Source organism: Miniopterus schreibersii (genome assembly GCF_964146895.1).
Source record: "Miniopterus schreibersii genome assembly, chromosome: 2".
Lineage (NCBI taxonomy): Eukaryota > Metazoa > Chordata > Mammalia > Chiroptera > Miniopteridae > Miniopterus > Miniopterus schreibersii.
Window position 1 is genome coordinate 176,838,674 of NC_138102.1, and position 27,915 is coordinate 176,866,588.

Below are 27,915 nucleotides of genomic sequence, written 5' to 3' on the forward strand. Positions count from 1 at the left end.
AAAAAAGAGAAGATAGAAAAGCACAATGACTTACATTGGGTGGTCATCCATATAAACCTGTAAACTGTCCAGTTTATTTCAAAATGCCAGATAATGCATCACATTCATAAAACATGGTGCAACAGGAAAATGTATGGACCTTACACCAAGTGATGTATCATTTCAATGAGTTCACCTAGAAACACTGAGAAGAGTGGTTGACAACTCAGCATTGTGCATTCTGTTGGACAGAAGGTTGGATGGGCTTCCCTTCCAATTTCAATGTACTATCGGCCTGTAAATAATTTATTTCTTGCTTTCATGTTTCTGGTTTCCAGCTTGCTTCTTTCTGATCCCTACTTTTTGAACTTCTCCACCTTGTTAAGCATGCAGTGCTGCATCTAATTTCTCTAGTTTTTCAATAATGCAAAAGACTCCATGTAACCAACTCAGGAAAACCCAGCCATTTAAGAGGCTGGATAATTGATATAGACTGTATTAAGAATTTGTGCCATTAAAAGAAAGTTATTGCCTGAAGGCGCTAAGGACTCATTTTAAGACTCAGAGAGAGCAGGCAGACAGCTCTGGTGGGGAGGGTATTGGTGGGGTGGAGGAATTGAGCAAAAAAGAAAAAAAAAGGGAAAGAACCCATGGATAGGAAAAACAGTGCAGTGATTTCGGGGGTGGGAGTGTGGGTGGAGGTGGAGGTGGAGAAGGGTATGGGCGATAAATGGTGATGGAAAAAAATTAATGAGAAAAAAAAGGCATCATACAGTCCTTCAAAAATAACACCCAGAAATAAAAAGTTTCATTTTAATAATCTAAGAATGGGATTTCAGACTGGGAGTCAAGAGCTGAGTGGACTCAATCTAGAAAATGAATAGGGCCTGACTCCCATAAGGCTCCTTCTGCTGCACCAAAGTATCCCAAATAAAGATAGCATCCCTCTGTAGAAGCCATTCCATCAATATCATGTTTATTTTCATTTTAGATCTAGGGGTGGGTGGGCACTGAGTGTGCTATTCATTTTGATAGGTAAGAAAACTGAGGCAATTAGAAATGACTAGTGTCAGACTCAAAAGAAATATGCAACCTCCTAGACTTGCAGTTTCAGAAGGTTTGGTGAACTCACAAGTCCCCCCAAAAGCTCCCTTACATCTCGGCTGGTTTATGAGATGGTTTTAAGCACTGCTGTGGATTATGGCTTTAATAACGGTTACAATGCAAAATCTCCCAGGATGGCTACAGTTTTATCAACCATTCACACTTCAATAATGATTAAATTCTCTTGTAGAGAGAAAGAAGTGCAAGGGGCAGGAAGAAACAGTGTAACTGTACACTGCCTAATTCTGCCTAGCACTCGCCCTGACACATGAAGGAGAAAGGCCGTGTGGTAACAAGAAGACAGAGTCAGCATCCACCTTTCACATGCCGGGTAAACACAACAATCCAAATTCTCCTAATCATCCAAATTGTATTTTTTAATTAATTTTGAGAGAGAGAGAGAGAAGCCCCCCATTGATTTGATGTTCCACTTATTTGTGCCTCCACTGGCTGAGTCTCACATGTGCCCTGATGGGGGTCGGAACCGCAGCCCCGGCCTAACAGGGCAATGCTCTAACCGAGTGGGCGACTGGGCCAAGCCGAAAATCATCTTTTAAAGTGACAAGATTATTTAATGTCCTCTTTAAGTTGTGGAAAACGAAAATATCGTGACCGTTTCGGCACAGCGGTCTAAAGTAGATTTGACTGGCTGCTTTGCTGAATCAGTGATTAGGCGGAAACCGTAAAACTGTATTTAGGCCACTCCACTGAAGACCTGGGTCCGTCCGCTTCTTCCAGGACGCTTTCCTTGGTTGCCCTTTTCTGAGCCTTGTCAACAGTTGCCCAGTGGCACCACCCCGCTTATTCTGCATTAGGAAAACCGTTATGTTGGGTCACTGACTGGCTGCTGCACGTGTGCGTTTTTTCTGTCCCGCGAACTGGATGGCGGAGGAAGATCTCCCACTGGTCTGGGAATCCGGCCCAGGGAGCCCTTTCGACCCCACTCCCTCCTGCTTCTCTCAAAACGCCGGTAACCGACTCACCGCGACCTTCCTTTGGCAGGTGTGGGAAGAGGGCCCCGCACTCGCTCCTCGGCGCCTTCCGGAGCGGCGAGCGGAGCCTCGGCCCCGCGGGGCCCGGAGCACCGCGCCCGGGACGGGCGGCGAGGGGGCGCCTAGAGCCAGGTTTTCCGACGCCAGTCGCTCCTGCCCGCCGAGCACCGGGGCGCGCTCGCACGGGGGCCGCTCCCGCGCCGGGCGCCCGGCACCCACCAGAGGGGCGTTGCTCGCGAGCAGCTCAGCTCGAGGGCAGGGAAGATTTACAGCAATAATCACAAATGACGAGCACGCGCTCCCGTCGCCCGCGACCTCGACGGTGAGGGCGTGGAGTCCCCAAGTCGAGGGCTGCGGGAAGGCCCAGCCCGCCACTGCCCCGGGGGAGGCAGGTAAGGGAAGACGGCTGGGACCCCAGCGTGAAGAGCCGAGGAAAGCGGCGACCGTCCCACCTTCCCTCCAGCGAAGGTTCTGAATTCCGAGGGACCGTTGTAACGGAACGACGGCTCCGCGCAGCGCGGGCGCCGCAGCCCGGGAGCCGCAGCCCGGGACTCCGCGACCGGCGCCTCGCAACTCGCGGGCTCGGCGCCCCTCGTCAGACCTAATTGGACGGCGGAGGCAAAGGGCGCGGAGCCCCCTGGAGGAGGTGCGCGCGCAGGCGGGTCCGCGGGGGCATCCTGGGGGGCGGAGGGGCGGGAGCAGGACTTGGGGGGGATTGCGCGTGCGCACGTTGGGAGGCGGCGGCCGGGGGCTGCTGGGAGGGCTGGGCAGTTCGGGAAACTGGTGGGCGCCGGAGAGGCCCGGCGTGCGCGTGCGCGTGGAGTCCGAGCCGCGGGAGGAGGCGGGAGCTGAGGAGGCGGCCGAGGGGGCGGGTCGCGTCTGCCGCCACGTCCGCAGCCAGAGGCCGCCGCCGCAGTCAACGGAGTCTTCTGCTCCACAGCTTAAGGAGGCGCCTCCGGAGCCCGCAGCCAGCCGGGGCTGTGCCCGCCGCTCAGGCCGCCTCAGCTCTTCTTGGTTCTGCACGCTCCCTGCGCCCGGCCCCGGGCCCGGCGGCGGCCCCCGACCCCGGCGGTAAGTCGGGCTGGGACGGCGGGGGGCGCTGTCCCGGCTTCCTGCCCCCCTCTCGGTCGCCTTCCTCCGTTAGCTCTCCTGCACCTCACCGCCCTCCTCTCCGGGCCTGGCTGCCGCGAGTGGGGCCTTGGGGAGCATTGAGCAGGAAAGGGGGAGGGGCTGGGTGATGTTGGGGGACGATGGAGGTTCGCTGGCGGAGTGTCCCCCTTCACCTGTCCCTGACTGCTCCGCGGGGTTTTGAGATTGGGGACTCCCCTTGGAAGCCCCCACCTGACTTCGCAGCTCCTTGGGTGTTATGCTGGGAGAATGGGGGAGTCGTGAGCCTGGGAGAGGAGGGGGAAGCAGCGGGGCGGAGGGGTGCCGGGGTGCCGGCTCCCCGCCCCACTGACTCCTGACCTGTTGATTACCTCTCTGGGGATCGGGCACACAAGCCTTGGCCCCAGTGACATTCCCAGGGCTCTTCCCAGGTAGGAAAGCTCGTAGCCCCACGCCTAACCTCAGCCTGAAAGTGTGGCATTGGCTGAGGCGCTGGCTGCGCCAGGGGGTGACTGGGGACCGCAGGAGCACCCATCGGTGCCATCACTGCCACCCGAGTCTAAATTGAAACCCTGCCTGCTAAACACACGCTGCCTCGAGACTGGTCCCCAGGCTTCCCCTTCCAATCAGATCCCCTCTCCTAAGCAGATCGCCTCTCCTATGTAAGAAGACAGAAATTCTGGAATCCTAGGGGAGTGGGGGTGCGCTGGGTGTACAGCGAGGAGCTGAGGGAGGTGCTGAGCTCAGCCCTAGCCACGGCTCCTCCAGGGTCATTTTCTGCCTCTCCTGCCACGTCACTCCCTCTGCTAAAGGAAAAAAAAAAAAAAAGAGAGAGACTTGCTAGTACCTAAAGGGATCAGTGTGGGGAGAAGGGGCCGCCGGGAAAGGTTTACAAATACCTAGAGAAAGGAAAATTCTTACTTGATCTGTTACACCCTTGTGAACACCGTGCTAATTCCAAATGAAAATATTTACGATATGCTAATATTTGCTATATGCTATCATTTAGCCCTTAAAACTTCAACTGGTGTGCATATTCTAAAGGACTCCCGAGGAATATTGACACTTCAACAGGTACATGTCAGTGTGTGTCCATACCTGTGTTTTTAAAGAAAGAGGAGTGTAACTTTTAATAAGCCTATATGCATCCTGTTTTGATTTTTTTACACTTTCATTTCTTTAGTCGTTACAATGTACCAGAAACCACATTCAGTAAAAAACTGTCTACATGTAGGCGCATCCTTAGTGTTAGATTTTTTTTAACTACAGAAAAATCTTTACCTTTCTTTGTTTCAGTTACTGAGTATTTGTTGTTTTGCTACTTCCTGGATAGTTCACTGGGATACATAAACACCTTCAGAGTAGGGCCTTTACATGCTGCTTCAGGCTGAAACCCGAGTACCTAATACAAAGTCTGACACATAGTAGGCACACGAAGAGCTGTTGAGCTAATGAGGTAATAACTTAGTGAAGATGGCTGATGTACTAGTTATCTGATTTGATAGTGTACTGTATTTCTGCTTAATGTTTCATTTAAGGGCAACACTTAAAAATTGCCATTTTGATACTGTCGGCTGTTACTTGTCGCTAGGTAATCACAAGTTTTAGTGGCAGGTTATTTTTTTCTTCCCTGCCAGATTCAGTGCATTTCTTGTAGTGGATTTGCTGTTGATTTAATAGGCAAGACCCATCATTAAAAGCAGCCTGTTCAGGATAGTTAACTAGAGAAGTCTAAAAACAGTAAGCTGGTGTTTCACTATACACTGCTTGTTGGTATATGTGTGTTAAAACTTTGTATAAATATATATTTGAAACTCCTTGTAGTTATTTGGCAAAGAACTTGCCCTCACATGGGAGTGAGGATGTGGCAAAGTTCCTATATATAGAATATTTAGCAGAATTTAGCTAATTTATTTATAGTCTTTTTCTTACAGGGAAATTAGCACTTACTGTTTAACAACAAGGTTTTGAAGCGGCGTTGAAGGTAAATTGTTGTACACTGTATTTTGTAGTAGGCTTTATACAACTTGTTAGTGCTGTTTAGCTTCCTTTGGTACACGGAGGGCGTTCAGCCACAGGCAAATATATGTACTATTTTCAGACTTTGTTTTCATTATTAGTGCAAACTTTACATATATGTAAAGTGGTACAGATATCCACAAACAACATTAATTCATCTGTTTTCCTTTAAAAAGAAAGCTTCCTAAGAGGCATTTATTTACTCATTTCTATCACTGGAAAAAATTATCCTTTAGGGAATAGTGTTATTAATCCTTGCTCAATGTATGTGCCAGCTGCTATAACTATGATACTACTGTATTGCACAAGTCCTTCACATTTCAATTTCTTAAAAAAGCACACACACAGTTTTAAGTATAGTTTGTTCATGTGCCAGGACCAAATGGTAAACTGGTTTATGTCCATAAATTATTTGTTCTGCCCTAAAGGCTGTTTTGTTTTTGCCTTCCTTAGAAAAGTACATTTTAAAAATAGAAACTTGTTTGCATTATGAATTCCTAGAGAGCAAATTTTTGTTTTTGAATGAAACTAAATTGATAAGTGCAGGGAAAGTGTATCCAAACTGGATTGTAAACTCTGGTTGAGAGTAGTCCTGTGTGTCGTTAATCACACTGAAATCTGAAGTGCCTAACAGCATGCCTGACACAGCTGGGACTCAAGTATATGTTTAAGTAATGACTCAATGAGTTTAGGGCAGATAGTTTACATAGAATTTAGTAATTCTGTTTAATGGTAACATTTAGAAATTGTCATTTTGACACTTTTACAGTAAGTTGTTACTTGTCTCCATGTGTATACCTTTAAATGTTACTAGATTATTTACCTTTCGTAATTTTAGGAGATTAGGGGTTTGTCTTCACAATTCCCAATTTAACAGCCCCCCTGCGGCCCCCCGTAATGATGATAATGAACAGGATGATAATGTACAAAGTGCTTCTCTTTAATGATAAAGTGATAATGTCCATAGAGGTAATACCACTAAACGTGTGACACATACATATGCAGAGGTTGGGAATGGTTTATGTGAGTAAAAAGCACAGTAGCATAGATAGTTAAGGATTTTAGCAAAAACACCTTTTTAAGGTAATTTGGTGTCTTATGACTAAATTGGGAATTAAAAAAAATATATTCTAAATATGGCTTTTATAATTTTTATTACCCTAAAAATTCCGAGGAATTTTAATACTGCATACTTGCTTTTCATACCAGTGATGTACAAGAAACTCTCTCTCTCTCTCTCTCTCTCTCTCTCTCTCTCTCTCTCTCTCTCTCACACACACACACACACACACACGCGCGCGCGCGCGCGCGCGAGTCTGTGGCCCCTTAGGATTTTCAGAGCCCTCTGATAGCAAGTTCCTCTGGTCTAGGGAGCCAGGCTTCTGGCCTGGCAGGACTCCAGATTTTCTATTTTATCGTTTATTGATAATCCTGTTGGTAACTTTAGCTAACGATATTAAATGTAACCTTAGTGTTTCTGTATAATAGTATGTAGATTCCTACATTTCAAACACTTCTACCAAACATACTCCCAACTTAAGAGCAAAGTCACGGGGGAGGTGGGGATGTGGTAGGGTTGGCGAGAGAAAGCTGGTAAATCTGACTATACCCTGAATAAGCTCCAGGCTAGAATGAAATTTCTTGAAAGTCTAGTAATCTTTAAAAATTCCCAAGCACTTTTAACTTTTTAATTAGCATATATTTAAAAACAAAATAGTATTTCAAATTGCTGTGCATTACAATGCATGCATCTTGTCTCTACTGTGGTTCTTGAAGCCCCTGACATACCATTGTCTAATCTTAAAGATGTACATTTGAAAAGCATGATTCTAGATTAAAGTGTTTTGTTTTTCTTTAAACCAAAAAGTTGGACCATATATTGGTATGCATTTTTCTTGTGATGCTTAAAATTAATGTGGATACAGATGATATTTTTATCCCACTAATTCCGTAAATACTTTGTGTCACTTTATAGCAAAAACATGTACTTACAAAATGGTACGAATATAAGTAAGATACTCAAATTGCAGACCAGGGAAAAGAGCAATAAGAGTAGAAGTCTCGAGGAGGTGTGGAGTTGGGGGAGGGGGGAATGGGACACAGGAACTTACCTAGTTGAGCAGGAATTTTAGCTTTAAGTGTCCTGGAAGCCAAAGGAAAAGGGAGATATCACATCTTTGTATCTTTATTCAGAAAAGTACACAGATCTCAAAGAGAAGAAAACATGCTAAGTATTTTGGGGAAACAAAAAGTTTTAAAAATACCTCTAAAGAAATTTATTCTGTAGAGTTCCATGCCAAAGCTGGTGATGTAGTTAGTGGGTAATTCCTTAACAGTGTGCTACAGTTAATGTAGTGATAGCGTGCAGAAGGCTGTTAGTCAGGGTTTCCTTCCCAAGGACATAACCAGAAATACTACTCAGTGATGTCGTTTTCCTCGTCAGCTTTTCGTGATTCAAGTACATTGTTTTTCAGATGGTTCACTTGGATTTGAGGATGAAAACCTAGAATAACTAGGTAGATAAAATGTATAATCTTAAAAAATATCCTTTATGTATATCACCAATTCCCAGGACTTAAAAATATTTACAGAAGCAATTACAAAAACAATACCTGTTTATGGTAGAAAATTAAAATATAGATGTTGAATATAAATTTCTCTCTACATAGAAATACTATGTAGACCTCCTCCATATATGTGTGTGTGTGTGTGTGTGTGTGATATTTTCCTCACAGTGGCAGTCTATCAACGCTCTGGTATACTTCCTTCCAGTCTCTTTATGTGCATTTTTTAAAAAGTTCGATCAATGATAGATGCCTTTTATATTCTCTAAATGTAACATTAGCATTTCCCAATAGTATCTGATCTCCATAAATTATTTTGTGTCTGCATTGTTTGTGAATTTAGCTTCTAAATTCATCTCTTGCCTTCCACGAGGCTGTACTTATTTACTATTCATTTTCAGATACTGTATATTATTTTTATTGGCTTCTCTTTCACCTTTTGATATGAGCAGTCCAGTTATCAGTGTACTTCTCTCAGCACTCTTTTCCTTGATCGTATCACCCACCCCCCGCAGCTTCAGCTATCACTTCAAACCACTCTCAGGGTCTCAGCTCTAACTCAGACTTCATGCTGAGTTTGAAGCCCCTTAAATCCAATTGCTTGCTAAACCTCTGGATGCCCTGAAGGCATCTCAAATACAGCTGTTCAAAAACAAGTCCTTTCATTGTACCTATAGTCAACAACAATGTATGGTACAGTTACTGTTAGAGGGTGGATCTTATGTTGTGTTCTTACCACAATAAAATAAAATTTTGAAAGTCCATTTTCTCTCAGAAATAAATGGTTCTCCTCACCTGTCGCATGTCTTCATCATCATCTCTATTTAGTTGCTCTCACTAGAAATTTTACATCCTATGCTCTTTTATCTCACATTAATACTCAAAGTTATGTTCTACTTCATACAGAAGCAAAAAAAATGCAAGTACTTGAGTGTCCCTGTATCAGGAACTGATTGTGGCTCTGGGGATGGAACAGGGAACACACCTGACAAGCCTCTCTCTCATGGAGCTTACATTCTAATTGGGAGAGACACAAAATGAACAGATACATGTATCGAGTGACAGTAAGCACCATGAAGAACATAGAGCAGGGCTAGGTGGTGGTAAGGGAGAGGAATGGGAGGGTGCGTATCTATTATAAGGCGGTCAGGGAGGACCTTTGATGAGGGGTATTTGCATGAAGACCTGAAGGAAGGAAGAAAGGAAGCCACGTATATGTTTTGGGGAAGAGCCTTTCAGGAGAGAGTAAGGGAGTTCCCATGTTCTAGATTGGAGCAACTCGCAAGAGGCAGAATGGCAGGAAATGGTATAGTAGGAGTGTTAGATGTCAGGCCTCAGAGGTGAAGAGATGGACTCTGGATTTTATTCTAGAAAAACAGGCAGCAGTAGAAGGGTTTTAAGCAAAGTATGACATGGCTAGACTGACAGGCCTAGCCTCCCGAGGGTGGAGGCTCAGAGGCCAGCTAAGAGTTTTGTAGTCCAGGTAAGAGATGATGATGGCTTAACCGATGGTGGTAGCAGCAGAGGTGGTGGGAAGTCCTATGCTGGATTTATTTATGCAACAATATACCAGCGATTAGGTGGGAATGCTAAAAAAGAGGACATCAAGGGTAACTTCTAAGTTTTTGGCCCAAACATTCATTTAGACAGGAAAAACTGGCAAGTTCAGACTGTTATTCCATCTCACTGGACTACTAAATTAGCCACTTACTGTATGTGATCTCTCTTGTCCTATCTGTTTTGTTTCAGGTAGTTTCTTAAGCACAGGTCTGACAGTGTTACTCTGCTCGTGGCTCCTCACTGCCTTCCCACAGGAGGGTAAAGTCAGTCCACAGAATTTGGATGAATTTGCACATATCTTTTATGCTATCATAGTATGAAGCAATTCTAATCTTAAATGGTGGCCTTTTTCTTTTTTAAATCCCAAGATAGATCTATATGGAAAAATTAAGAACATTTTAAAAAGGGATTCTGTATTTGGAGGAAAAGCCTTAGTAGGGATTTGTGGGATATATACAGAAAGGCAGTTTTGAAATGTATGCTATTACTATCACACAGGTTTTTAAACTCCTGCTAAAATATGTAAGATGTAAAATGTATATTTAATTTCCCCGTATTTCCATACAGGGTATGGTAGCCTCTGTTGATTGGTGATCGGCCAGGTGATCTGGATTTGTATGTGTATGATACACAGATACTGGGATCGCAGTGACGAACAAACTAGACAGAGTGACTCTCCTAGGAATGAGTCCAGCTCCAAAGTCGTTATTCCTTAAGAAGGCACACATATATTCTGCCAGAAATTTCTGTATGCTTTGTTTTGAATTTGTTAGATAGTATTCTCACCTTAGAGTAAGGGCTAGAATATCTTTAGTTTCTATTTTGTATTTCCTGAACAACACAGATCTATGAAGTTATCTGTCCTTAGCCACACAGCTTATGGTCAAGTTGGGATTCAGACTCAGGCTCTCTCATCCCAGAACCTTAAACACAGTGCTCTATAATCCCTGTGATCTTACTATGATGATAAATTAAAGAAATTCAAATATGAGTGGAAACAAATCTAACATTCTGGTTTAAGGGAGTTTTAAAATTGAGGCAAGTCAGTCAAGAACTCCTCCCAGTAATGCATCATTTGATATTCTTTCGTTTTGGTGTTTGTCAGAGATTACATGTCTTTACTATCACTTTAAATCTCAAGTGTCTGTGGGATGATGTGCTGAGTTTACAAACCAGACCAGCATAAGGTTAGGTGTTCTTGATAAGTGGCCCGAGTCACTACAGCAACTAAAAGATACTTCTTTAAGCACTTGATGTGCTGCTGGACTCTGGGGTACAGTGAAGTCCCATCTTACACAGAATAGGTTTTAAAGGCATTGCAAGTTGGATTACATAAAGTTAAAATTACCTTTGAAAAATCCCACTTCTTACAACCACTAACTACCTCTACCACCCTCATTTTTTTGCCTTAATGACTGGATTATAGAAGGAAAGAAGGAATTTTTATCTGATCATCTGGTGCTTTAAAGCATTAGGAATAATTAAGGAAAGGGAAACTTCCCCGATTTCCTTTGACCACTTAAACCACTGTTCTGAAACATGCTGCAGTATGTATCAACCTTGAAAACATTATGCTAAGTCTCCTAAATAGATCTTTCTGCCTGTTCTTGCTCTCCTGTTGCATGTTCTCCCCACAACAGCCAGAATTTTCTTTTTAAAGTATAAATCAGAACACATCACCACTCTCTGTTCAGTGCCTTCCACTGGCTCTCCATCTCACTCATTATAGAAGGAAATGCAGACCTCACTCTCTGACGTCGTCTCCTGCTGTCCTCTGCCATACTTTTCTGGCTGTTCTTTGACTTATTTCACTTAGCACAACGCCCTCAAGGTTCATCCATGTTGTCGTAAGTGGTAGGATTTCACAGTATCCTTTTAATCTCTCTAGTATATACACAGATACAATAATTTAGGCTCCATGGTTTTATGACTAGGAAATACATAATTGACTGCTGGGACCATAACCCTTGTTTTCTGGCCAAGCAAGAAAACTTTCAGACCAGTCTTGACTTGTTTTCATCTTTACTTACTCAAGTGACTCTAAAAGCAGATATTTGAGCCCAGTCAGTGTGGCTCAGTGGTTGAGCATTGACTCAGGAACCAGGAGGTCACCGTTCTATTCCCTGTTAGGGCACATGCCCGGTTTTGGGCCCCATCCCTAGTAGGGGGCGTGCACAAGGCAGCCAATCAATGATTCTCTCATCATTGATGTTTCTCTCTCCCCCTCTCCCTTCCTCTCTCTGAAATCAATAAAAAAGCAAATATTTTAAAATAGTAAAGGAAATTAGGAAAAGAAAGTTTTACTGTTTTCTTAATCCCAGCAGAGCTTTATTTCATTAGGCTCTTTTACTACTTATACTTAGAAGTAATCATAGTACATATATTTTTTTCATAGTAGATTTTAGATTCTTTTGCTACCTATTCATAAGAGCTCTAAAAACAATAAAAAAGTAATCAGAATCCAACTTAGTAGTTCAGACTGATGGTATCATCTCTCTACAAGGATGTCATGTTTTTAAGAAAATTTTCAGACAGAACATATTTTAGTCATAGTACAGGTTTTTCTCTGATTCTGTTGTGAAATAAGTTACAGTTAAGTGAGCCAGTATTCTGTAAGAGGAAGCACTTAAAATTTTTGTCTGCTAACCCCCACCTTCCAACTTTCTTTCATCATCTTTAAGTTGAAGCAACAGTAACAACATATATAAGTTTGTAGTATACTATGCCTGCCATTCTTTGGTTGATGTTTAAGGTTTATTGTCCAGCCCGGCCAGGCATGGCTCAGCGGTTGAGTGTCGACCTAGGATCCAGGCGATCGGGGTTCGACGCCTGGTCGGGGCACATGCCCGGGTTGCAGGCTCGATCCCCAGTTGGGGGCATGCAGGAGGCAGCCGATCAATGATGACTCTCTCATCATTGATGTTTCTCTCTCTCTCTCTCTCTCCCTCTCTTTTCCTCTTTCTGAAAATAATAAAAAAAAGGTAAAAAAAAAGATTTATTGTCCACTAATATAATTAAAAGTACATTTTAAACACAACGAGAGAAACAAGAACTCTTGTGATAGGTGTTTAAAAATGTTCATCTGAATAAAGTTGGTTAAGTCTTAATTGAGCATGTGATAAGCAGCCACCTCACATGTTTAGGTTAAAATGAAATGTGTGTGTGGTTTTTTTTAGATCATGAATCAGGCAGATAAAAATCAACAAGACATCCCATCTTACCTTAGTGACGAACCACCAGAAGGTAAGTATGCATCTGTAACACTAAGAATGGAAAAAAATATCCTATTGAATCCAAGTACTGATTGTTTTTATTAAATTTAAAGTAATTAAGCTGTTTACCTGGCCAGTAAGTATGTTCCAAAAATAATTGCCAATAAACCTTTTTAGCTTCTAAAAGAAAACACTGACATTGGTGAATGGGGACATAATGTAACTGTTTTATTATCCTTTCATTTGTAAAGAGTGGGTGGGATGCAGAGGAAAGGTGGACTGTGTTTAGTGTTGATACTGAGCATACAAAAACTCAAGAGGCACTTGCAATTTGTTGTTAACCTCCTATCATTTCATTATGTTATAATTGGTAGCTCTCTCTTCTGTATTATACGTGGCCCTAGGGTCTGCTTAATTTAAATGCTCTTTTAGTTTGAAACTGTTATGTTATGAATCATTTTACTCCTACCTTTACTTCAGAAGTCCTTGGAAACACTAACTGTATAGCTAAATGTCTCGACTATATGCATTTTCTTATGGTTTTGGTGTAGAATATTATTACACTTAATTCAAATAGTGATCTCCTTGGACAACTGCATGTTTGTCCAGGGCAGTCATCATAGGTAAGAAAGAATCAAATTGGAGCATAAAGGATGAAGTGACAGACCAGACAGACTGCAGTAGCACACAGACGAGGGTGTCTCTGGGAAGAGGCTAGGGCTGAACTACTGGCCCCAGGTATTGTATTTTGTTCCCAGTTCTGTTACCCACTGTCCGGAACTTTCTTCCTATATTTATGTTGGTAGAAAGAAATGAAATCGCTAGGAAAATAAACAAAGTGAAAAGTTCATACTTAGGCCTAGAGAGGATGGAGGTAACTTAGCTTTAGCTTAGTGTAGTGGAGAAATAGCCTAGAAAATTACTAGCTCACCCGTTTTCTTTGCTTTACTTTTTAGGACTAGAACCCTGAGTTTTGAAAAGAACATAGAACTCGATGAAAAAGTTAATAAGGACTTTGTGAGAAAGTCACCAGGAAAGAGATAAAGGCTCTCCAGGAGCATGGCTGTCAAGGAAAACAGGCCTCAGGAATGGCTGTGCCTGGCAACCTGCTGAACAAAAGTTGTCTGCAGGGTAGATAATTATATGGTGGTAATTAAGAACACATTGTAATTAAAGAGATCACCAATAATACCTGACTTGAGAAAAATTCAACTATAAATGAAAAATTAAAAATCATTTTTAAAGAAAAATTGTTATTAAATGCTTGTGCACCAAATGTAGCCTAGCAGCATGATCCTACATGAGGTGTTCAGTGTGAAGCAGTTTATCTTCAAATCAGGATTTTCCCCCTTTCCTAGTGTTACTGACCTTGAACTTGATTACAGAAGAACCACCAATTAGTTGTTTCCATCATAATTTTATAATGAATGCAGTAGTTCCCCCTTATCCACAGGGGATACATTCAAAGACCCCCAGTGGATCCCTGAAACCTTGGATGGTACTGAACTCTCTAAATATTATGTTCTTTTCCTATACATATATGCCTATGATAAAGCTTACTTTATAAGTCAGAAAGGCAAAAAGATTAACAAGAATAACTAATAATAAAATAGAATAATTACGACGATACACTGTAAAAGAAGTACTGTGAATGTGGTCTCCCGCTTACTGTACTGGACATTGGGATTATTCATCTCCTGGACGGGATGGAAGGGGACAGCTTGAGATTTCATCACATTACTCAGAAGGGCACACAGTTTAAAGCTTATGGATTGTTTATTTCTGAAATTTATCATTTAATATTTTTAGACCATGGTTGACTGTGGGTAAACAAAACTGCTAAGTGAAACCATAGATAAGGGGTGACTATGATATATTCAAATGCTTATCTATATTTTAAGCCTTTTATTTCAGCTATTTAAAAATGTATGTTAACTATGCTTATTACTCAAATAGTTTAAATTAAAAAATTGGTTTTTATAAATTTAGCCATTGCTGAACATGGAAATTTGTAGAGAGATTGACCTTCTCAAAACCACCTCCTGATTATAAGGAGGTCTTAGGTTACTTGATTTGTGCTGTTTTTGTAAAGACTTATATTTAACCATTTGTATTTTCTCATTAGGTTCAATGAAAGATCACCCACAGCAGCAACCAGGCATGTTGTCCCGTGTGACTGGCGGTATCTTCAGTGTTACAAAAGGAGCTGTTGGTGCCACCATCGGTGGTGTGGCTTGGATTGGTGGGAAGAGTCTGGAGGTGACCAAAACAGCTGTTACAACTGTGCCTTCCATGGGAATAGGGCTGGTGAAAGGGGGCGTGTCTGCTGTGGCTGGAGGTGTTACAGCTGTGGGGTCTGCTGTTGTAAACAAAGTGCCCTTAACAGGAAAGAAGAAAGACAAATCTGACTAAAACATGGAGATACACTTGCTCTCTACAGCATTATGATGCCAGTGGCATTGACTTGCTAAATTATGGACTACAACTAAGTCAACTGTTTTGGACGTTTATCTTCTTAAACTGCTGTGTTGAAAGTATTGATGACTGGCTTTTGTCTAAAAAGAAGAGACCAATACTAGCACAGTGTATGAAGGTTTCTCATACTGAAATTCCAGCTTTTTATCTGGTAAAATGTTACACTTATCAGTTGTAACTGAAGATATATTTGAATATTTACTATAAGTCTTTTAGTTTAACTAAAAATGTGAAAGTTGAATTTCGTGGATGATCTTTACAGTTCCATATGTATAATGTGCCAGGTAACTCATCTGTCCCTTAAAAAGGGAACCTTGAACTACATAAACTGTAATTTTGATGTGCCTAATAGTTTCAGATGTCTTAGTTTTTTTATAAAGATAGTTTATTAGGCCAAGAGGCATTCTTTTCTTATTTAAGCTGGTAAAAGTAGCAGGATTTAGAGAAATTTAAAAGGTAAAGGGTTTTATGATCCTGAGTGTTAACCATCTTTTGTTAGATATGCATTATATTTATTTAATCATTGATGCCTTACAGAAGTAAAACATCTTTCCTAATACCCTAAATATGTGCAGTTCTTAGAATTATATATGGATTCTCTTAAAAGTTGTTTGTGAAGTTAGATTTCCCTCTTTAAGAATCTCAGGAGTCGTGGATAAAGGCATTTCTTGCTCTCAGCAGATAAGATAGTGCTTGACTTTTTGTTAACTGTCAGTAGTTATGACCAAACTGTATGATTCAACATGGGTTCATGCTCCATCGTCAGCACACCTCACAGTGCCTAAGGAACATTTCTTTGCTAGTCAGAAGCTGTGTTGGAAGAGTTTCAGATTAAGGAGGAACAAATAAATAATTTTAAGTTTTTAAAAATTACCTAGAACATCCAAAATATAAAAAGAATTATTCACACCTATTTTATCTCCAGGATGGCTTAAATTATAAGCAGTACTTCTTTTTAAAAACATGGTAAAAGAACCACAAATACATGGGGGCTGACTTTTAAATTGAATGAAATGGGCTCCATGGATTAGTTTTGAATGTAAAACATATAAGTGCTTTCAATGGTGTAAAGGCTTTTAAAATATGTTATCTCACCATCCTTTAAAGCAGCTGTAGACTTTGTACCATTTTCGAAGTCAACTTCAGGCAGGGAATTGAAGTTTTTGACTGTGGATGGTATGTGTGCCATGTCTTAACATATCTCATCATGTCTCATTCATTCTCAAATAATCTGACTTAGCTGAAATTCATCTTTTTGTTTTTTGTTTCATAGACATTTTAAAAGTGGCATATGTATTTGGCATTCCTCTTAACTAAGGGTTATAATCCAAGCCTGAAAAAAACTTAGTTTTCTTTATACTTAAGTCTAGAAACTTGCCTGCATTTTTTTTTTTTTCTTTTCCCCCTTGCAAGGGAGGGGAGGAAAGGTATGATGCTCTGGAGTAAAGTCAAATGGACTCCCTGAGAACTTAAAACAGATCACTCCCGCACCCAAGGCTTAAATGTTTGTAAAACAACAGTTTTGACATTAATAATGTGGATTAACAAATGGATAAGAACATAACTTTTAAAAGCTTTCATAAATACCAGCAGGAATTTTAAGCAAATCTATAAAGGTTCTTGAACCTTTCTACAGTATACAAAACTGAAAAGTCATTAAGGAGTTCATGAGAAATTAAATGGCATTTTATTTCATGCCACATTATTTAAGGTATACTTGTTAGTCTATCTGGTCAGATGTCATAATTAGCAAAGGTGGTTTTTTTTTTAAAAATCCAAAATTAATAGACGAACACAAATAATGATCTAAATAATAGTAAATAATAGTAGTGGAAAACTTGTTTCCTGCTATTGGAAAGAAATTATTGCTTCATTGCTAGTTTATATTTCTAATTTATCTTCTCTAGTCATAGGCTCTGCTGTGCTTTGTGCCTGAATTTCTAAATGACTTTAGTTCATTGTATGCTTGCATATTTATTTTTAACTTTGCTTGTCTTTAAAATTGCTTGAGGAAAATAAAATGGTTGTAATTAATTTCTGCTGCAGAAAAGCCACCTGATACATTTTATCTTACCGAGTTTGTTTTAAATTCTAAACTGTAATTTTGTTCAGGAGAGGCTTTTGCAGTGATAGCAGAGAACTGTACAAATGAACCGTTAGTTCTGGAGGTTCTTGTTGAAATGAACTTGCTATTTGATATGCATAGCTGTAACTTGAGTCTTTTTCAGTTTATTTTTGTAGATTAGCATTTGACCTGTTAAACAGTGCTAGTTCACTGCAAGAAACTAAGGTGGTTCTACATAACTGTAGGCATCTGTTATTCAGCTTGCCTTTTGAGTGGGTATTTGGCACAATGAGGATAAATGTGTGTGACCCACTGAATGACTGATCGAATAATGTTGATATTACGAGCCCTGCACTCAGTGAAAGAAGTGTCAGGTGAAAATAACTGATGGCTGAATTTTTTTGTATTAAAGGAATGGCAAAGGAATACATGAATCTGTTAATAAAGCACTATGATCTTCAAAATATGAAATGTTTTGTAAAGATCTAAGGAAATAAATGAAATTTTAAAACAGGATAATTTTTAAATCTTTAGTTACACAGCAGTTCAGAAAGTAGTGTTGCCAGTTTTTAAATTTTTTGACCTTAATGAAACGAGATTAAACATCTCTGAATATGTGTTTTGATGCCAACACATAATAATAATAATAATGAAATGCAAATATATTTTAAACAACTCTAATAAAGATTAAAAATGTAGATTTATAGGTTTTACCCCAACTTGCTGAATTTCTGCCCAGGGCTACAGTTTAACAACCTCTGCAGGTGAGTCCTATGCCCTCTGAAATTTGGGAACTGATGGAGAAGTTAAAAAGTAGTGAGCACTTCCCTCCGCCTTAAGTAGCTATGGAACCAACTGAGACGTCTCACTGGGCAGAAGTGACTCAAATGGATGGGAACCAGTTGGAGGAAGGTAGAAAATGGATATATACTGGGCATCTACTTGCCCACCAGGTGCTGTCCACACATTATCTGATTTAATCACTATGAAGGAAGTATCTTTATTCTCTTTGTACAAATATGGAACAGACTAACATTCAAGTTAGTTGAATTTCTCATATCACTTTTGAATTAGTGTAAGTCACAACTTCTGCTTAGGTCCAGAGACAGAAATGGGGCCATCAGTAAGAAGTCCTTCATTCTGCTGTTGGCATTCAGTGCTGCCTGTGTGCTGTACTGACTAGGCTCTTTTTAAATTAATGGCCACAAAGCACACAGGGCCACTCAATTCTGCCAAACTTTCTTATATACCCTCTTGTACGTTCACTTTCCTACTCCTGAGATGACGATTTACCTCTTCCTTCCAACCCCCCTGCTATACGTACTCATCTCCCATTCTACTGTCCTTGTCGGACAGCAACTCTGCTGCCTCTCATACCACCCACTCCATCAACCTGCCCACACCTGCTCCCACACTCCTCCGACCGGGACGAGTATCTCGGCTCTCATCCAAAGCCTGCCCCCCTTCACTTCCTGGAGGAAATGAACCCTGCAGTTTTCCATCTCATCCATCTCTCTCGGGTCATACCCATCAGCATGTGAACAAGTCTTAGTATTTGCTTTCTTTAAAGAAAAATTTCTTGAAAAACTGCAGTTTCTTCCTCTTTATGTAGTCTTTCAACCCACTCCAGCTGCCTTCTTACCCTTTCAGGCCACCAGAATCACTCCTGACAGGGCCAACTAATGACTTCCTGTTTGCCAAATCCATAAGTCACTTGTCTGTTATCTTGGTTGGCACCTCCTGGCATTCAATCTTACTGACCATGCCCTCTTCCCTTGGCAGACTTCTTCCTCTGGTCCACCTTTCCAGGACTGGCCAGCCACTACTACAAATCTGTACTTTGTTTTGGAGTAAGCTCATCGGAAGTCATAGCTTTACATTTCATAGATATGCAGATGACCCCTGGATATCCATTTCCAGTCCTGACTTCTCACAACTCCAGACTTTGCCATTTGTCTCTTTGACATCTCTGCTCAGATATCTAGTAGACATCTCAAAATTGAGCACCACATAATTATGTCAGGACAATAAGCATAAACTAGTTTCTCCAAGGGTTTCCCATCACACTGAGAATGAGACTCTGCTCTAGATGGACCTGTAATGCTCATTTGACCCTGCGACACTCTCCTGTACCTCAACCGTGCCCACCATTCTTTTTCTTGAACAAACATTCCCATGTGACTGGGGGAGTAACTAACCTTGTGTGTGCCTGAGTCTCCTTATCTGCAGACCAGTAAACAATGGTACCGAACTCCTACGGTTGCAAAGCACACTGTGCCTGGCTCTTGGTGCTGCAGAGAGATTTCTTTTACTCTCCTAACTAAGGAACTGAACAGATTTGGATAGTGAGAGTTACTTGCATTTGCTCAATGAAGACAAGGCCTGCGTCTTCATAATATTTTCCTTAAGAAAAGGCCATGTACACATAGTGCAAAGATGTTTGAATATCAGAGTCAACTGTTGGGCTGTGTATTTGTTACAAAGTTCAAGCTGCACAGCTGAAAGTGGGCCAGGCCAGTCTTTATCTGGGTAATGTTTATCTTGGAACAAGATTTAGAAACAGAAATGTGAAATGCTACTAAACTCAGTACCAACCATCACACACTTTTTTCCCTTTTATAACCGGACCTGAATTTTCACAAAGTTCTTAAAAATGCTCCATTTACTTCAAATGTATATAAATTACATCATCTCAAATTTAAGGAATTTTAGAGAAGCTTTCATAAAAATCTCTAAATTTGTTGGTACTCACTCTTTTGGCAGGTCAGGGAGGGGTAACTTTCCTCATGCCAACTCATAAGCAATCCTTTTTCTATTCACGAGGTTTGAAAAGAAGTCGGATCATAGTAAATCTGGGCGGTGACTTGGCAGCTGAATGGCCTAAGCTTCAGTTTCCTCATCTGGAAAATGGGGAAAGTAATGAATGCACTTAAAAGCATTTCATGGGAGAAAAATGGTCAATTTTAAACAAGTTGACCATACATGTAAACTCCAATTGTTCTTTTTGGACAAGTAATAGTTGGTTCTGAAAGACATTCATTTATTCTAACCAGGAGATAAAGTCAGCTTTCTCTAAAAGATGTATTAGAAATTTGCTGGTGTTTCACTTAACACTAAGCTACAGAATTCAGCCCCCAGTCGTGATGTTTCAGAGCTGGTGGGGAAGAAGGCTGGGTCTGCATCCCAGATGAAATGTGCTCTATGAATTAAAAAATGTATCCATACACTAAATTAAGGGGGTGCACTTGTCAGTTTCTTAGAAATGATTCACTTATGTATCACAATAATGCGCCCTTTAATAGTACAGGATTTAAAAAAAAATAGCTTAAGGTCAAAAATCAACTTTATTTAAAACAAATGCAATTTATATTTTAAAATAGAGCATATGAGTTGGAGATTACTTACTTAGAGGTAATTTACACTACAACTCGGGCTACGTAGGTTCTTAAAATTACTCGTGCCTAGAAACTGCCTGAATCACGAGTCTTTGCTATTCAGCCTCCCTCTGCATGGCCAGCAGCAGCAGCAGCCAGCGAGTTACTCATCAACATGTAATGGTGCCACGGGGTTAAATAATGGCCTTCCTTTTTTGGCCTGGATTTTGCCAAAGTTAGCCTCAAACTCTTTTTTCGTTCCGTTTAGATCTGCCAGATGTCCATCCTTTACTCTGTAGCCTAAGGAACTCAGTTTCCTTATCCTGTACTGTACTATCTGCGGTGTTAATTCAAGAACCATGGGTGTCTCTCTAATCTGAGCTATGGAAACTCCTTCTTTCAACAGTCCCTGGATTCTCTCTTCCAAAACGGGAACGGAATAATATAAAAGGGCAGGACATTTCAAAACTAACTGCTTCAGATCATGATCTGTGCATTTAAAGGCATTTTTAGAGAAGGAAATACTGTTCTGTATACTTCTTGGGCCAAGCTGAAAAAGAAACCCTTTCAGTTTGGACAGAAGTTGGAGAATCTCAGAGTCTGTGAAACCTTGCTCCTGGAGAAATGCCAGGGTTTCCTTTATAGCTGCAGAAGAATTTAACAAAACGAATGGGTTTTGGCTTAATAACTTGAGTAGCCACACTTTGATGTTGGCCTCGGAGCCACCTAAATTTAGGTAACTCTCCTGGAGAAGCCTTATCATGAGTTTGTTGTTCTCAACGGGATTACGAAAAATACTAGGTGCCGTTGTCAAAAATCTGCCAATGACCACATTTTTCAGCCCCAATTCTTGAAAGAACTGAATGTTCAGTTTCTGGTTCTCCTGGTCTTTAACAGTAAAGAAAGATTCTGGAAACTGTTCTATTAACTTGACTAGCTCGTCCTCGTTTTTGCAGACCGACTGCCAGAGTTCTCTCTGGGTGTTAACAGCGGCTGGACTGCAGACAATGGCTTCTGGGCAGCGTTCCAGAAGCCTGGCTATGGCCGTCTCATCGGCACCTAGCTGCTGTAAGAGACTTGCAATTTCTTCGACATAGGTTTCATGCTCCAAAAGGACCCATCCTCTTACTCTGCGAACTTTCCTGACGTCCACTGAAAGTTTACAGAGCTTTTCCACTGTACTTTGATTTTCTTTGTTTGAATGATTACTTGTGGAATAGGTGACGCAGGCTAAAAAAGGCCTGTACTTGGGAGCTGACAGCATCTCTCTAGAAGAACACAGCCTAAAAGGCTGGGATCTCATCAGCAACTTCAAGAACAAGCCCGCCATCCACCTGCTAATCCCCACCGTCCGGGGCCACAGGATGTACTCAGGGTGCCTGGAAGAAAGAAAATACAGGTTTAACATAAGGGGTGTGGATGTGTAGAACACAAACACAAATCTGAGCTGTAAGTAGTAAGCATGGAAATAATATGAATTTAAATTAGGAAAACTACTCGTGGAGTATTAAGTATATCCTCTTAAATGATTTATAAAATAATTACACTTCTCACAACTTAGACATCTTATACTTTATACATTGTCTATTTGAGCTTTGCAGCAACTTTGTGAAGTAGTTATTTCTATTTGACAGATCAATGGCAAGACCACAAAAACTTCAAAGATTCACAGACTGCACGTTATTTTGACACAAAGCCCCCTCCTACAACGCTGATATGCTTCTCTTTATCATATCAGTGTAAGCTGATATATTACCTACTTACACACACAGGTTTTTTTGTTTTTCTTTTTAACATTGTACATTTTCAAGTGATGTTTAGCTGAAGCAAATACTTATTACAAAAGGGGGGGTGTCATCTCTAATTTTACATTTCAGAGTATATATTTTTGCTGAATAACTATTACCCAAAATAAATCAGTTAATTTGTTTTAAATGTATGCTTGTTCTATGAGAATTATGGGAAAATTTTTAATAAATCCAGAATTAAAATAAGTCTTAGCCAGGTACATTTTTTAAAATAACAATTAAATTTACTGGGGTGACAACAGTTAATATGAACATACAGAACATACAGGTTTCAGGTGTGGGTTTCTATGTTACAAGATCTGTATATTGCTCTGTGTGCCCACCACTCAAAGTCCTATCTTCTCCCATCAGTCTTAGCCAGGTACAATGAGAAACACTGTGTGACTGCCCCAGCAGGACCATGGGGGTGCATGTCAGTTGTGAAATGGGGACCACACGTTTACAACAGTGTAGCCAGCTGTCCGCAGTTCACAGCTTTACTTACCTAGAGAGGGCTATACTGCTCCTGACACATTGTAGCCTTTGGCACTATTTTCTCACATTCTGGTAAAAACATGCCTAGTTTGTAGCTTTAACTTTTAGTACCTAAGAGTGAAATGTCTGGGCTCTACCACAAAAGTGTAGTACTGAGCTATTTGGCTAGTCAGCAGCCTTCTCTTAATATTTGTAGCTTTGAAGGAAAACTGAAAAAAAAGAAAAAGAAAAAAAAAAAGACCATTTCCAATCCCTGCCCTTAATAATGCCTTTGCCTATATGACAAGCACTCTCCACTTCCAAGCCTGTCCTAACTACTCAATGATTATTCTCTAAGGAAAAATAATAGGGAACAAACAGCTGTTAGTGCCGATTGTGTCCAAAATAATCATAGGCATAGCTTCTGTTTTACTTCTAGTGGTTCAACCAGAGTTTTCTCAGATAATTTCTAATACCAGTTTCCTTCAAATAACTCAAATTGCCAAGATATAAATAATAAAGTGTTTTTTAAATTTCTGAGAAGACTAGGATTTTAACAGGAAGGAGGTACACATAATGAGGAAGGGCAGGGGCACATCTAGGTTGGAGCCCCACACCCCACTGTGGCGGGGCCCCACAAGCTTGGGTCTCACATCTGTACCACAAGCTGGAAGGAGTGCACTCTGCAGCCAAACTGCCCACACCCTGCCCTGGCTCTATTATGGGGTCATTTTGGAAAAGTTACTTAGGCTCAGATTAAACAAGTGAACAAATAGTAATTAGAACTCAGCCTCACAGTAAATGTTCAGTAAGTATTACTTAAAATAACAATAGCATCACCTGTAAAACAGAACAGCAGGTAAACCTTACAGGGATACTGCAAGAGTTAAAATGAATGTCAAGTACTTTGTACAGAGCCTGGTATGTAGTAAGTGCTTAATAAATGGTAGCCATTACTAGGAACCATCTGGAGCTAAAATTCTTGTAGTAATATGACTTTAAATTGTATTTTTAGACAGAAGTTCATTATTTACAGAGAATAACTGGAAATTGTGAAAATTGTATTTTAAATGCTTTTATAAGCAAAATAACTGCTTATAAAAATAATACAGTCTCACTACAGAGAATCTGCCAAATCTTTAAAGCGTATGGATGTGGAAAGTCTTTCACAACCCCATCACCTACAGACAGCTTCACATTCTGACATTAAGTCCAGTTTTTTCCTATGCTTCTTGCCCCCCTATTATAATTTTTAAATACATAAATCTGCGTTATACATGAGAGTTAGGTTCTAAACTCAGCCTCTAAAGCGAAAATTGCAGAAACTCAAATTTTCTTTGAAAATTTCAAGCAGGCACCACACTGGATACCAACATACCATCTTCTGGGAAGTCCCGCGCAGCCAGGGTTCCTCCAGGCCTGGAACGGGTCCCAGTGTTTGGCTAAGTACCAGGTGAAGTCGCTGGCTTACTCTGGGAGTTACATTATAAAAAATGACAGATCATTAAATATTAGAACCACACTGACCACGCATGACACCCTTGCCCAGCGGTGAGGCTAAGGGAAAAGCAGGCTGCCTCCCACTTCCTGTGCTCCAGGGCGAACTAGCACACGTTGGAGCGAGTTGTCTGGACAATTCAAATGTCTGGCTGGCTCTAGCTCACGCTCTCCCCGATGAACAAACACAGGTGACTACATCAGTGGAAAGTGCAAATGCTGTGGCTCCTCTACAATCAACACACATCATACAGGGGTGGGCAAAAGTAGGTTTACAATAATTAATTGATGATAATACAAGAATAAACTTGTGTACTCACAACTGTAAACCTACTTTTGCCTACCCCTGCATATATAATTTATTCTTTTATTTTATCCACTATATCTAACTTTGGCATCAAAAACTCTCTAAATATTTAAACTGAGCACATGATACATGGGATGGCTATACTATAATTTTGCAATTTATTTCCTAATATTGAGCAGTTGGGCTATTTGTAATTCTTTGCTATATGCTGAGTGTCTGTCCACATTTCCTATCTGTTCCTTTAGGATAATTCCTAGAAGTCCTGAAGAGGAGCTGTGTGGAGTTCAGTTGTTAATTTACTATCCGGGAAAACTTTCTCAACGGACATTTGCACAAGCAGTACGAGTGAGTCTCTCATCAGTTATCACTGTGATATGTGAAAAAGAATACAACACGAATTTAATTTCCTTTTATTTTATTAGCGAAGCTGAGCTCTTAATAAATTATTCTGACCATCTGTGAATTTACTATTGCCTCTGTGAATTTACTATTCCTGCCGTCTGCCTTTTTTATCAGTGGCGTTAAGTAAACTCACAATGTCGTACAACCACTACCACTATTTCCAGACTTCTTAGTCACCCCAAGCACAAACTTTGTACCCAGCTGAACAGTAATTTCACACTCCTTTCTCCACTCAGCCCCTGGTGGTTTCTATTCTGTCTCTATAAATGTGCCTGTTCTTGGTACTTCATATAAATGGAATCATATAGTATTTGCCCTGTTGTGTCTGGCTTATTTCACTCAGCATGTTTTCAAGGTTTGCACACAGTATAGCATGAGTCATCAAAAATAGATGAAGCCTCCTGTCCCCGTTATGGGCTCTCATGAAACCATGGATGGCTCCTCTGTGCCACTTGTCATGTGCTGTTTCTGTTTCACCCTCCATGAAGGCAGAGACTGGTCACCGTGGTCCAATGAATTGCTTCCCTACCCGTGACCTGGCTGACATTGGGGAGTCTATGGAGGCACTCCTAGTCAGGTGACATTTGTGTGTGTTTCTCCATAGCAACCAGCTCTTGATACTGTAGCACTATACTCCTATAAGTTTGTCATTCATTCAACCAGTAGTGTTTTGGCTTTAAGCACACAATGTGTCAGACATTATGCTAGCACTAGTTCTCCTAAAATGTTTCTTCCTACCTCTGGATCACAGACCCATCAGAGAACCTGATGAAAGCCACAGACTCTCTTTCAAAAAAAAAAAAAGAAGACCAATACTTACTTTGCAAAAAGATTTTAGCAGGATTCAAGCCCTGCAGCCCAACTATGAACAACCTGCAGGAGATTGCAAGCACCGGGAGGGCAGGGTCTGACTGCTCTTCTGCTTTATCCCTGTACCCAACAAAGAACTTGGTCAACAGAGGAATAAAATCAGTGTTTGTCAACGGAAACTGAATGAACAAACCACGTTCATGAGGTTACTTACTCTAGTGGCTAAAACTGTGGCCTGCCTGGGCTTAATTCCCGGTCAGGTTGTATTTACTGTGACCTAAGGAAGTCATTTCACCTCTCTGTGCCTCAGTTTGAGCATCAGGAAAATGGGGGCACTACATGCTGGGTGATTGTGAAGATGAAATGACTTAATATCATAAATCACAGAGTACTCAGAAAACTCATTGAATCATACAACCCATTTTAAAGATGAGAAAACAAATGAAGTAACAGGTAAAGTAACCTGTCAAAGGCTGCTCAGCTAATAAAGGGCAGCCCTTGTATTCAAACCCAACAGCTTGGCTCCAGAGTTCAGCCCTTAGCCCTGCGCCCTACACATAATGATGCTCTTGGTAAATATTTGTTAAAACACGCGAGCTATTCTCTGAAACTTCACGTCTTCTTAGACATTTCTGAGGAGTGAAATCCACTTCTGTAATATGCATAACTTTCATAATTAATACGGGTCCCTCTGGAACACCGGTAATTTCAACGAAGTTCCACTTCTATAACACGTACGAACTGCTGAGTTTCGATTAACCCCAATAAAAGCAAGGAAAAGCGAAGGCCCAAGGAAGAGAACCTTGGGGAGCGATGGAAAGCCACACACCCATCGTGGGGGCCTCCGCTTTTCCCTAGAAACATCCGACCCGCGGCGCCCTGCGCCCGCGCAGGCCAGGCGGGCGGAGCGGGCCGGCGGGCAGGGCGTCCGCGTTCGCGGCGGCGGCCCTGGACCCCGCCTCTCCGCCGCTGCCCGGCGGGGAGCGACCCCCGGGGGCGGAGAAAGGGCGAGACTCACCTGCAGGCCTCCGCTCCTGGCGAGGCGCAGCGTCCCGGGCCGGCTCCGTCCCTCCGGCCTCATCCGCCGAGACTCCCGTGGCCTGTCGCCTTTCCGAGGACTAGGAACGCGGCCCAGGCCCTCGAGCGCCTCGCGAATTTCCCTCAGCAGCGCCAATTAGGCCACCTGACCCTTTACCGGCAGCCAATCAGAGCATGGCAGACCCGCGAGCCCGGATGTACGCCCCCAGCGCAGCCAATCAGGGCGCGGCGCAGAGGCCACGTGACCCTCCTTACGCCCGAGAAGGAGCGAGGCCGGGCTGGGGCGGTAGTGGCGTGGGAATCGGCTTTCGGGGAGCTGCGCCCAGTTACTGGCGATTACTGCCTTTGGCATTTTCCCACTTTCCTTCCCAGCGCTGCAGAAAAGTTGGGAGTTTTAGTCATTTTGTCCCGTGGGGAATGTCACTAGCCCGTAAGAAAAGACGTAGAATTAACTCAGAAACCACTGGATCTTTAAGCTTGAGCCATTCAGAAGTCCCCAAATAATTCAATAAGTTCAAAGAACTAATTGACAAAAGAAATATTTTTAAAAGCCCCCAAATCTCTTCAGATCCTATGGAGCCTTCCTACTGCCCACGGTCCCAGCCTCCCCCTCCCCCCCCCCAGCAGTCAGAGAAGGGGTCTGATTCATCTTTAAAAACCTCCCTCCTTCTGCCTTTAGGAGAAGGCAGGACCACCTTCTCCTAACTACTTGCCTTTTCTGTTAACTGCCGAGTGGCTGACATTCCAGTTATTCCTTGTGACGCCAACTTAATAAACTGATTTCTCCTGAACGCCAGGCTCAGTGCCTGTCCCATCTGCTCTCACACTGACCCATCCAGTCTATTTATGGGGCGCCTGCTGCGTCCGGCGCGGGGCGCACAATGCGAAGGCGGCTGCGGGGGACGAGACGGGGGGTGCGGGGGGGGGGAGACAAGCACGGTTCCTGTTCTGGGGTTTACATTCCCGTGCAGGAGGAAGACGTTAACCGCCAATACCGCGGTTAATCGCAGCCGGAGTTAAATGTGTCCGAGGTGAGGATGCCCTGCCCCGCCAGCTGCGCCGTGCTCGCGCGGGGAGCTGGGTCAGGAGGCCGCGAGGTTCCCCAGCGCCCCCCGCACGCGGCGCGCAGCTCCAACAGCCTCTACACCC

The 27,915-nt window shown here is 42.0% G+C and overlaps 2 protein-coding genes and 1 long non-coding RNA gene across 6 annotated transcripts; 1 reads left to right on the forward strand and 2 right to left on the reverse strand.

The window, feature by feature from the left end:
- The first annotated feature begins 2,892 nt into the window (after positions 1 to 2,892).
- On the forward strand, positions 2,893 to 15,357 carry TMEM263 (transmembrane protein 263). 2 transcript variants are annotated; one of them, XM_081127356.1, is made up of 4 exons: positions 2,893 to 3,146; positions 4,192 to 4,256; positions 12,502 to 12,568; positions 14,663 to 15,357. In XM_081127356.1, exons 3-4 carry the CDS (start codon positions 12,505 to 12,507, stop codon positions 14,947 to 14,949), a joined length of 351 nt encoding a protein of 116 aa, XP_080983482.1. In that variant the 5' UTR covers positions 2,893 to 3,146; positions 4,192 to 4,256; positions 12,502 to 12,504; the 3' UTR covers positions 14,950 to 15,357. The 2 variants fall into 2 exon arrangements, with proteins under 2 accessions (XP_080983482.1, XP_080983481.1); XM_081127355.1 differs by lacking the exon at positions 4,192 to 4,256 and having other exon boundaries at positions 2,920 to 3,146.
- On the reverse strand, positions 14,833 to 21,819 carry LOC308552237. Its single transcript, XR_013998118.1, has 3 exons — positions 21,786 to 21,819; positions 19,830 to 19,977; positions 14,833 to 14,915 (listed from the first exon to the last, which is right to left on the reverse strand). It is a non-coding gene; the product is annotated as an uncharacterized lncRNA (long non-coding RNA).
- On the reverse strand, positions 20,361 to 27,915 carry MTERF2 (mitochondrial transcription termination factor 2). Of its 3 annotated transcripts, XM_081127352.1 has the most exons (5): positions 27,480 to 27,915; positions 26,747 to 27,140; positions 25,739 to 25,848; positions 24,091 to 24,184; positions 20,361 to 21,830 (listed from the first exon to the last, which is right to left on the reverse strand). In XM_081127352.1, exon 5 carries the CDS (start codon positions 21,779 to 21,781, stop codon positions 20,615 to 20,617), a length of 1,167 nt encoding a protein of 388 aa, XP_080983478.1. In that variant the 5' UTR covers positions 21,782 to 21,830; positions 24,091 to 24,184; positions 25,739 to 25,848; positions 26,747 to 27,140; positions 27,480 to 27,915; the 3' UTR covers positions 20,361 to 20,614. The 3 variants fall into 3 exon arrangements, with proteins under 3 accessions (XP_080983478.1, XP_080983479.1, XP_080983480.1); XM_081127353.1 differs by lacking the exons at positions 25,739 to 25,848; positions 27,480 to 27,915 and having other exon boundaries at positions 26,747 to 26,887; XM_081127354.1 differs by lacking the exons at positions 24,091 to 24,184; positions 25,739 to 25,848; positions 27,480 to 27,915 and having other exon boundaries at positions 26,747 to 26,878.

Bases quoted from the DNA above. Each gene is read 5' to 3' on its own strand.
- MTERF2 (XM_081127352.1), bottom strand. From the start codon at position 21,781: ATGGCGGGCTTGTTCTTGAAGTTGCTGATGAGATCCCAGCCTTTTAGG.
- TMEM263 (XM_081127356.1), top strand. From the start codon at position 12,505: ATGAATCAGGCAGATAAAAATCAACAAGACATCCCATCTTACCTTAGT. The intron at 12,569-14,662 runs GTAAGTATGCAT...TTTTCTCATTAG, and splicing joins TAGTGACGAACCACCAGAAG to GTTCAATGAAAGATCACCCA.